Source organism: Rhagoletis zephyria, unplaced genomic scaffold, assembly GCF_001687245.7.
Source record: "Rhagoletis zephyria isolate East Lansing unplaced genomic scaffold, Rhagoletis_zephyria_1.1 Rzeph_scaffold_01321, whole genome shotgun sequence".
Taxonomy (NCBI): Eukaryota; Metazoa; Arthropoda; class Insecta; order Diptera; family Tephritidae; genus Rhagoletis; species Rhagoletis zephyria.
In genome coordinates this window covers 112,363-123,520 of record NW_016158405.1, presented here as the reverse complement: position 1 = coordinate 123,520, position 11,158 = coordinate 112,363, and the positions used below count along the sequence as shown (strand labels likewise).

General features: G+C 37.1%; 2 protein-coding genes and 1 long non-coding RNA gene across 3 annotated transcripts in view; 2 read left to right on the top strand and 1 right to left on the bottom strand.

The window, feature by feature from the left end:
* Nucleotides 1-577: 577 nt before the first annotated feature.
* Nucleotides 578-1,654, bottom strand: LOC108363635 (40S ribosomal protein S14). The gene is made up of 3 exons (XM_017617058.1): nt 1,565-1,654; nt 988-1,243; nt 578-924 (listed from the first exon to the last, which is right to left on the bottom strand). Exons 2-3 carry the CDS (start codon nt 1,222-1,224, stop codon nt 706-708), a joined length of 456 nt encoding a protein of 151 aa, XP_017472547.1. The 5' UTR covers nt 1,225-1,243; nt 1,565-1,654; the 3' UTR covers nt 578-705.
* Nucleotides 1,655-2,524: 870 nt separating this feature from the next.
* LOC108363634 (uncharacterized) lies at nt 2,525-3,904 on the top strand. Its single transcript, XR_001847638.1, has 2 exons — nt 2,525-2,750; nt 2,873-3,904. It is a non-coding gene; the product is annotated as an uncharacterized LOC108363634 (long non-coding RNA).
* A 112-nt stretch (nt 3,905-4,016) lies between these two features.
* Dora (zinc finger SWIM domain-containing dorado) overlaps nt 4,017-11,158 on the top strand; it is a gene marked incomplete at its 5' end in the record, with an annotated part of 55,623 nt that continues 48,481 nt past the window's right edge. The window contains one exon of the mRNA XM_017617060.1: nt 4,017-4,455. Within this exon, the coding sequence (XP_017472549.1) occupies nt 4,017-4,455 (439 nt within the window). The remainder of the gene's footprint in view (nt 4,456-11,158) is intronic.

The window sequence follows — 11,158 nt, the reverse complement described above, 5'->3', positions numbered from 1 at the left end:
TACATATTCACGTTTGTATTCCTAACGAAAGCCTTTTCTATATTTTAACAAATTATGTATATTTCTTATCAGCAAGTAGAATGAATTTTTTATGAATGGTTTGCCCATATTTAGCGGGGTGCATTCGAAAACATCAAAATTCCAAGCATCAGTCTCTTTTCTAAACCGAAAGAAATGAAAAAGTTGTAACCGTTCCCACGACAGTCGGGTCTACGTAACCGGAACGACCCAGATTTATATCTGGCCAAGGACTGTCACTCCAGCAACACTCCCCAAAATGTCTTTGGGGAATTTGTATGTTGCTACAACAACAAAAAGTCGTAACTTGAGCAATCTAGTAGAATACTAGCATATCACCATGGCTGCGCACATTTTGTATTCTGATGTTAAGCTAAACAATCCCGAATCTTCTATCGCTATATCCTGGCAATCTAAGTTCTATTGCTTAATTGGACCGGACCAGACGCGCCATTGTTTGCTTGTCAAGCTAACGGAAAATCACATTTCTTCTTCAAATGTTTTTCTTTAGTCATCGACACATCCACTGCTTCTTAAGCCAACAAAAAACAGCACGAAATTGAAGTTTTCACCACTTATATTAAAAAATCTGTATTTTTTTCTGATTTCAATTTTTATACTCTACGCATGATACGCGTATGAACCATAAAAATACACACAAAAATAATAGTGCATTTTTGATAAAGCTTACAAACGGCGACCACGACGACCACCCTTCCTACGTGTAGAATCTGATGGGATAGGTGTCACATCCTCAATGCGACCAATTTTCATTGAAGAACGAGCCAAAGCACGCAACGCAGATTGAGCACCTGGTCCGGGAGTTTTGGTCTTATTACCACCAGTTGCACGCAATTTAATGTGTAGTGCAGTGATGCCCAGAGTCTTGCACTTTTCAGCGACATCCTGAAACGACGAGAATACATTAGTACCAAATGGTTTAAAATAAATGTATGCTCCACAACTTACTTGAGCAGCCAACATAGCAGCGTAGGGTGAAGCTTCATCACGATCGGCCTTTACTTTCATACCACCAGTGACGCGAGCAATGGTTTCACGCCCCGACAAATCGGTTACATGGACGAAGGTGTCGTTGAAACTGGCATAAATGTGAGCGACGCCAAAAACATATTCACCATCACGAACTTGTGGGCCCAACGACACTTGGACTTCTTCCTTTTGAGCTTTAGCCTTTCTGGGAGCCATTTTTATATGGTTGGATCAACTGCAAGTGGATAGAACACAACAAAATTATTAAAATTGTATCACGAAGAATAGTCGCAGTATTTTCACTGAATATTTTTGTCGATGAATTTGTTTGTACAGTGCAAAAGAGCCAAAGGAACACCCCAATCTATCGCAACATACAATAGACGTTTCATTAATTAGCTAGCATCCATCACTACAGTCCAATTGATGGGAAAAGATGTGTCCCATTATCTTAAGAAACATTTGTTCTAAGTTCAAACACACAACTTTTATAAACAAATTCACCGATTTAGTAAATATTTAACAAAATTTCAAAAAGCTTTAATAAAACACCAACCAATTGCGTTAACCGGATATTAAAAAAGAAAGTTCAGCAGTTTTAAGCTGTCAAAAGTGTCAATGGCATGCCGAACTGTCAAAACTGCTGGAAAAGTGCTAGCATGGCCCACGGTTGCTACGAAAACGGCTTAATGTACTATTGAAGAATCCCAAACCGTTCCAGCGCACATTCAGGGTAAATTCACCTACTGCCTTTTTTGCTTGTGGCAAATAACAGTTAATCATGTAATCAAGGCGTATTTAACAAGGTGGTGTTGGCCGTATATAAGTAAAANGGGTTGCTACGAAAACGGCTTAATGTACTATTGAAGAATCCCAAACCGTTCCAGCGCACATTCAGGGTAAATTCCACTACTGCCTTTTTTGCTTGTGGCAAATAACAGTTAATCATGTAATCTAGTTGGCAATTTGCTATGAAGAAATGCGGTCGTTAATATTAGGTTTATTGAGTTGAAAAAAAAAACCAACTAAACATTTAACTCAATTGCACCTCTGCGTTAGTGAATTCGCCGTAGAATCGAATCAATAGTTATCTCCCTTGCACAGTCTGTTATCACTCAGAGTCGTTCGCATTCACACTCACTGCAAGAAAGCGCGAGGGAGAAGGCAATTTTCCTTTTCCACAATTGCATCGATAATCAACAGCCTTACCACTATCGCAATATTCTATTTTCCCATCAACAATTATATGCAACTAAATTTCTACATTCTTCGATAACTGCTTCCTTTCAAATCATTTGAAAAACCTTTTTCTCGCTTAGATATTTAATTGTGCAAGTAGCATTTCGTTTAAAGCAACGCACTATATATGTACGTATATGGAATAGGCAAATTTTACATTCCCAATTGTATTGGAGATTTGTGGACATTTTCTCTAGCAATTTTACCACACCGTTTATCCGTGCTGGTAGCACTAGACAACCCTGCGAGTGTGTGTGTGCGTTTTGTGTTCCAAAAGAAATTTTGTGTGTGAAAATTTGGCGATGAAAAATTGGGATTTTGATTAAATTTTCGCATAGAAAAATAGAAATATGTGTAGAAAACTATTATATTCGGCGAAAGGAACATACATGTGTTAAAAAAAAGTGTGAAATGGTGAAATGAAGCATCAAATCTAACCGAGTGGTTAACTCGACTGCTCCGCCTAGCATTGTCAGGGGATTTGGTTCATATAACTTTCGGTGGTAAAATTGAATAATTTCCTCAGCAAAGACTAATTTAAAATCCAAAATCAGTTCTGATTCTGATCTGAGGAAAAAGTATATCTCTACAATTCGTATTTATCCAAAAGTAATATTGTGTGAAGTTACATACATATTTTAGTAATGAGACTCCACTGGCCATAGAATTGGGAAGGGGCGCTTGGAACTTGGAAGTGAATTTTAATGTGAAAGAAAGCAAAAGTGGTGGAAGCATAGAAAAAGCAGAAAAAAGACTGGTTATGCAGCGAAAAGAAGACAACACAAGGCGAAGAGCTTGTGATAACAACAACAATAAACACAACGTAAACAAGAACAAAGTTATGATTAGGGCGAATTGAAATGTTAAAGCACGATTGATAATAGGAAAAGGTGTGAAAGAAAAGCAAACGAAAAAGATCTTGAAAGAAAATCGAAAAGACGAGCAGCTGGTGGCTCAGTCTTCACTGCTGCTGCTCTGCTTTTTGAACTGGTTGTTGGAGACTACAACAGCGCTGCTTTGTGTCATCGTCGACGCACTCACGACCAGCGTTATTGAACCCATCCGTATCGTTGGTTTCTGTTGAGTTGGGCTGTCGCGGTTATTACTCGCTGCCTGCAATCCCGTTTGGTCGGTTCTCGTTTTGTTTTGCATCAACCTTCGTGTTATTGTCGTCCCTTGCTCAGAGTTTAGGTGGGGGCCAGTCGAATAACCAAAAAGGAAATCAAATACCCCCAACATTAGTGAAAGGCCGCGCAGACATCGAGGACGTGCTTGTAAAATTGCATCAACAACGGGCTCGCTTATGGAGCTCATCGTCTGGGACTTGAAAACAAAAGAATAGCAAATAAGTGTAGAAAGACTAAATAATTAATACCGTGGTGGTCTGTCAGTATCGTCGCCGAAGTTGTACGGGATTTCTTGTCGGTAATTATTTAAAGAAACGGATTCAACACAATATTATTTGCTTATTGTAAAATAAATGTACATACATACATAATTATAAGAAAACTTAACTAAGTGAGTAGAATTTCGCCTTTACTAATGGTTTTACGCGAAGACACATGCGCACACACACAAAAATGCATACATTCATCAACTAACACATAATCGTACGAAAAAGTTAAATCATCCGTCGTGTCGCGTACAAAAAAAAAAACTAAGTAAATTAATAATTAATCACGTACGCCACCCGCACAATTTTGAGAAAAATTTCTCAGACATACATATATAATAAGCATAGTACTATTACGATAGCCCTTGTTGTATAAAATACCAGCATCCTGGCGAATCGCAGCGGTAACAACGGAAACGGTGGTGGTGGTGGTGGTAGTGGCGGCGGCAATAACGCTGCTGGTGGTGGAAATGCTGCAGAGGGATCGCGACGTAATGGCGCTGGCGGTGCCGCTGCAGCCGCTAACGTTGCGGCAGCCGCTAACGTTGCAGGAGGTGCTGGCGAGCAAGGCGCCGCAGCGGGTGCCGGAGCAGCAGAGTGGAACCCAGAAGAAATTGATCGTTTTAGTTTTGACGATTCGGATCGCTTCGAAGAAGATTCGCTTTGCAGTTGGAGTTCAGAACCAGAATCGCTATGCAACAATTGGCGTGGCTGGAAGAAACCTTCTAGTTTCGGTTTGACCAATCCGATTGCCGCCAGTGCTAGTTCCACACCAGCCGCCATTAGTGCGCCCCGCAAAAGTGAAGCAGAAGGTGGTAAGTTAATATGTATTATTTTTATGAACATATGTAGGTACAGTATCGGTCATATCTATAGCACGCCATTTCAAAGTGATATTGTGTGCCACTTATGTTTATTTATTTATTTTTAAGAATTTTCAATTAAAATATAGTTCTTTCTCTAACAATACCCATATAAACCCAAGTTTAACAATTTGTAGAATACTACAAAAAAGTGCAAAAAATTTTCATATAAATTTCAAACTTTTTTCTCGGAAGTGTTAGAATTTTTCTGAATACACAGTTTTATAGCCCAATCAATTTTAGTCTGATAATGTGCAAGTTTCAAGTGGCTAAAGGTTACCGTTGATTTTTTAGAATTTTTTTCGCCAAAGGTGTTGCGGTTTTCTTCCATATACAAATAAATTGAGTTTATTCATTATATGGAAGCCAATGCGACAAAAAAAAATTCTAAAAAATTAACGGTAATTCGTAGCCACTTGAAATTTGCACATTATCAGACTAAAATTGCAGGGGCTAAAAAACTGTGTACTCAAAAAAATTCTAACACTTCCGAGAAAAAAGTTTGAAATTTAGGTGAAATTTTGTTGCACTTTTTTGAAGTTTTCTACAAATTGTTAAACTTGGGTATATATGGGGTTTGTCTGAGAATGAACTAAATTTTAATTGAAAATTCTTAAAAATAAATAAATAAACATAAGTGGCACACAATATCACTTTGAAATGGCGTGCTATATATATGACCGATACTGTATGTACAATATCGGTCATATTAATAGGACAGCCTTTTCAAAGTGATATTGTTTACCGCTCAAGTTTATTTACATACATATGTATTTATTTTTACGAATTTTAAATTAAAATATAGTTCATGGGACCTTATGAATAAAATTTAAGCGATTGCTTTTTCTTAAAATTTTTGACCTTTGACTCGATTTATTCAAACAAATTACGGTAAAAGGTCTGAAATTTTAAGAAAAACAATTGCTTACTTATTTTTTATTCTTTTCATTCATTTTTCGGTGTACCTATACCGTTTTTATAGAGCATTAACTGTTATGTGAAGTCGGTAAATATTTACACTTATAAGTTAGTTAAAGGATTTCAAAATCAAGCAGAATTTATTTATGGCGTTTTAGTTTCTTCAAAAAATGTGGCCTTTTCATTGCCCTCTCCTTACCGTTTGTTCAAAGAGGGCAATGAAAGGGCAAAATTTTTTGGTAGACACGAAAACGGCATTAAAAATTAGAAATTGCTGAAGTCATAATCCGAAGGTAATAGAGAGGCCTTGGCGCTTAATCCCCCGTTTGGTTTTGGCTAATGTCTCTGTAGTTAAATGGATAAAACACCGTACACAGTACCAGCGACAACTTATTCAACTGCGGCTCTGAGTTTTGGCAATATCGATCTGGGGATCTTGGACAATCCAGGCTGATTTGCATTTCAAAGCCATGTCTTCATTTCGTTCCCTTCCACATACATTGTATTCTGCTAATGTACATATCTCTGAAAAAGCCGAAAGTATGACGTTGTGGTGCTCAAAAATGTCAACCCGAAATTTCTAAACTATTTTCGTCTGTACTACTTTGGATTCTTAACGCTTTCCATGCAGCTTGGTAGTTGAGATAATGTCTTTCTCGAATAGAGTCTATATATATATGTATGTTTTCGCTATAAAAAATGTTGATGACTTTGTTTTGTTCGACTTTCCTTATCCATTTCATAGGCCTTTCGATCCAAAAACAGACAGTCGATTTAGCAAGTCTTCTGAATGATTCAGTGCCTAATTTTATTGTAAATCGCTCGATACTTGCCGCATTTGGCAATGTGTTTTCACATATTTCACGACAAATGCTTTTTAGTTTGCCGTAGTGAAAATAGTCTTTCTATAGAGCAGGTCTTTTCCTGAAAGACGACGCACTCGTAAGTTGCCTAACCTAAGGATCCCTCGATTAGACACAGAGTCCGGCGAAATCCGCAATTTTTACTGTTCGGTTATATGATAATGATATGTTTTCGGTAAGCCTATGTCCTTCCTTAGTTGAAATTCATGAAAAAGTTATGAACTGGACATACTAGAAAGACTTAAAATGATTCGAGTCAGCTTTAAACCAAACTAGTTATTTTGTACTCTCATATGTTCACCCAAGATCGGTGCGGGTCTATAGTCACTTTGCCTGCACTATTTTGATTCTTTAAATTTAAGGCTTCTTTTTTCAGCTGCTCCTGTGACGTGTGTAAGTTGAAGGCTCAACCTTATCCTGCTTCTCACAGCGCTCAATTTACCGAGGCTTACGAATTTCTGCAATCTTCCGAATATGTTTTGACTGCGATTTTTTCCAGTTTACCCACTAGACTAGAGCTCCAAAGGTGGGAGGACTATAATGTACGTAAAAGTAGTTCCTATTACCCAAGACTATTTTTCAATTTATTGTGTAACGATTTTCCGTCATCCCTTGTCAAATTTGGTTTCGGCGTTGTGTCATCTTCATATCCACCTCTACCCTGTCGGAAACACCAAGAACGAAACCTAGCTGACCCACACATATTTGCTGATTTCTAGGAAAGCAATGGAGCTACTAAATTAGTTTTAGTGGCGTTGAGGAACACCTAAAAGACACCTAATTCCTAGCTAATTTTTATTGATTTTTGGCGACTTGGGACAGCTAGGTTTACGGACGTCCGTTTATCGATAATAATCAAGCACTAAAAGGTCAGAGTTCTCAAACCGCGGCCGGAAAAATGTACTCCTTGAAGGGGCAGTCAACTTTGGATTAGGTTATTAAACCCCCAAAAGGAAGAGGTTGGTTCCGAATATCAATATTAAGCTTTTATAGATATTTCCGGTGTCGCTTGCCTGCCTCAGAAAATCTGATTGATCTTGAATCACGTCGCTTCTAGACACTTCTAAAGACTCTCCCTCTCTACCGATGATCTGGGAAGCGAGTAAATCCCTGACGCAGGCAGAGATATTGAGTTGGTACATAGCACCCCGAGTAGTGACTGAGGTGTCAGTGAGGCTATCTCTTGTCTCTTTTGATGACTTCAAGTGACCTGACCCACATATACACGCCGAAGATACTAAAATGTGGGTTAAGAAAAGCTTAAACGTTTTAAGGTGCTGTCCGGACCACATGTTCACTCTTGCGAAAAAATTAGTATGACCTTAATTCCTAAACTTCGGGTAGATCAGCCGAACAATCCACATTCTAGAGAGCATGGAGCGCAAACTGAAACTGATCGAGTGGTGGGTTAGTACAAAATGGTATTCTTCGCTTATGTTGAGGTTTGTTTGGCAATGTTATATACAGTTAACTACATATCCTCGAGCGGCTAGATTAGAAGGAATATATGAAACAGTTATAAAATAGATCCACTATATGTTCGTTCCCACGACAGTCGGGTCTACGTAACCGGAACGACCCAGATTTATATCTGGCCAAGGACTGTCACTCCAGCAACACTCCGCAAAAACTCTTTGGGGAACTTGTATGCTGCTACAACAACAACAACAACATCCACTATATGTTATCTAGAGAGAGGAAGATGGCGGCAGAAATTGAGAAAGGATACCTTTGGACGTGTGCACTTTTGCGCCGCCAATCACTTCCCATTGAGGAAAATGCGATTTGTGGCTTGGCGGAAAAGATTCATGAAATATACGAGAGCAGTTTGATAAGTCAATGACTTTTTTGACTTAAACATTTTTTCCCGGCAAAAAAATTTATGTATTTCTCAACATAACCTTTTTTTGCTACGTATGTACATTTAGTTCAGTTCAGTTCTTTTTCAATATTTATATCCTTTCCAAATAATAGAAATCCGCAAGGATCTACATAGACATTACCTCTTTATCCAACCAAAATCGTTTACCACCAAGCCATTTTTTAGGTTTGAAAACAGGAAAAAGTTGGAGGAGGTTTAATAGGGAGAATATACTGGACGAGGTGTAAGTAGCTCATGGCTTAAGAAATTAACTTTTTTCAATTTTCGTCGAAAGTCACGAGGTTGGTCTGCTTTCAATGACTGTCAAACATAACACAAATGACGCAGTTTTTCAAAATTTGACAGTTGACAGAAACAGTGTTGCATTTTAAATTACTACGCGGTTTGGTTTTCCGCTGACTTCACAGTGGCGAATATATAAATAGGGAAAACACATTTTTGTCGTTTATTTAGTGTTTATTATTTTCTTATGAAAGTGCAGTTCGTTATCATACGAAAAGCATGTCATGTGCAAATTTTAAGTACCTAGGACTTACCGTTTATTTTGGCAATTATTTTTGTGGAAGCTTTTGCTCATGTTTCCATACAAAAAGATATGTATAGAAGAAAATATGTAAAAAATATTGCCAAAAATTAAAGGTAAGTCCTAGCAACTTCAAAATTGCACTTTATTATAGTAAAATGTAATGGCCTACAAAACTGCATACTCAAAAACATTATAAAACATCTGATTAAAGAGTTTAAAATTTTGATGAATATTTGTTAAATTTCGTCGAATTTTACATGGTTTGTTTAGATAATAAGTGAGCTATATTTTCATAAAGAAATTAAAAAATTTTTAAGCCAAGAAAAAATAGCTAAAGCTAGCTAGCTTGTCTCTTTACAAATCGGCTATGATATTTTGGGTATCGGCAATTACCTTTTTTCACTTTACTTTAAATAACAGTTGCACCTATGCTTATAATCGTGAAGATCCATGAAATATACCAGATCAGTTTGATAAGTCAATGACTTTTTTGACTTAAACATTTTTTCCCGGCAAAAAAATGTATGTATTATTCTCGCCACCATGTCTATGGGCAGCTCATTTGAAGAATAAGAAGGATACTTAGCAAAGATTGTGGCCTTAAAAAAAGTTCGAAAAACACTAGCTAACGTAGCTGATGTAGCCGCCATATATAAAGGGTGTTACATATAGTGTTTTTTTGTAATCATATATTNCCCTAGCTATAACGTAGCTGATGTAGCCGCCATATATAAAGGGTGTTACATATAGTGTTTTTTTGTAATCATATATTATTTTGACAGCGACAGATCTTTCCTGCAGGAAAGTCAGTATCATATCTCCGCGGAACAAAAATGAATCGTTTTATGCTTGTAAACGAAACGGATAACGGTTTCGATGGAAAAATCATCTTTCGGAAAATCCGCATGTGACGGTCGAGAAGTCAATTCGCCATTTCGGTCAACGGTGATCGCAATAAACGATTTTTTGTGACCGGAAATTGAAGACATGGACTTGGACATAGACATATGGACATAGTCAAATGATTTTTGTTAATTTTTAAAATGAAACCACTTATGGACCACCCATTACATGGTCATTAGACCGTACTAGAAAACAAATTTCGCTGTACACGCTAAGTCTAAAGTATTTTTGGGAAACAAATGTTTTTATTCGAATGTAGGGTTCACCTTTTTACATTTTTCGTCATACTTTCGGTATTTACAGTGGGATATTAAAATACGATCTATCGATGTTCTTGTCTCGAGGATACAATTTCTTTTGTTNAAAATGTTTTTATTCGAATGTAGGGTTCACCTTTTTACATTTTTCGTCATACTTTCGGCATTTACAGTGGGATATTAAAATACGATCTATCGATGTTCTTGTCTCGAGGATACAATTTCTTTTGTTTCAACGTTTATTGACCTCAAGGGCCCTGTTCTAGTCCTTTCCATCAGATCTCAGTTCTTATCACCCTACCACTCTAATGTTAGTAAATTAAGATAGTATTTCGATTCGAAGGCTATTTTTTTGCCGAACGTGGTCGGATCTTAAAGTATAATACATATGTACATATATCGATGTTCTTGTCTCGAAGACATTCGAATTCTCGAAGAATTCCTTTTGTTTCAAAGCTCATTTAACTTAAATATGTACTAGTGCTTATTCACCAGATTTCAGTTCTTGTCACCCCAACGTACCACCCTAATGTCAGTAAATTGATGCTCACCAAAAATCATGTAGCTGTAGAAGCTTTCTTCTCGCAAAGAATCCATAGAACGCCCTTAGCTCCAGCTTCAGCCCCAGCTTCAGCACCAACTAAAAACTATTCAATCTGCAATCTGTAGTGGCAACAACGGACGCACAGTGTGGAAATGGAATTTTTTTCGTGACAAAATCGAATATCTCAGTAACAAAAAAAAAACTAGCGAAATAAAATTAGCAGCATTTTAAATGTTTTGAGTTNACAAGTAGCTGTAGAAGCTTTCTTCTCGCAAAGAATCCATAGAACGCCCTTAGCTCCAGCTTCAGCACCAACTAAAAACTATTCAATCTGCAATCTGTAGTGGCAACAACGGACGCACAGTGTGGAAATTGAATTTTTTTCGTGACAAAATCGAATATCTCAGTAACAAAAAAAAACTAGCGAAATAAAATTAGCAGCATTTTAAATGTTTTGAGTTGGAAAATTCAGGAAAAATAATTTCGTTGGATAAAAAAATTATCTTGATTTTTTCCTTTCCATCCATGAATCCATTTCATGCTTGCAAGAACCTAAAAACTCATTTTAAAAAAGTACAAACATTCAAGGTATTTTTGATACAATCTGACCTTCAAAATAATCTTTAAAAGTAAAGCTTTTGATTTTTATACCCGAGCGCACTTGTGCACAAGGGTATATTAATTTTGTTCACATAACGGTTGTTTGTAACAGCCAAAACGAATCGAGATAGATATAGACAAATGTATACATAAATGATCAGG

Excerpts from the sequence above, each read along its gene's own strand:
- LOC108363635 (XM_017617058.1), bottom strand. The coding sequence starts at position 1,224 with ATGGCTCCCAGAAAGGCTAAAGCTCAAAAGGAAGAAGTCCAAGTGTCG. Across the intron at positions 925-987 it reads CTGCTATGTTGGCTGCTCAA|GATGTCGCTGAAAAGTGCAA; the intron begins GTAAGTTGTGGA and ends TCGTCGTTTCAG.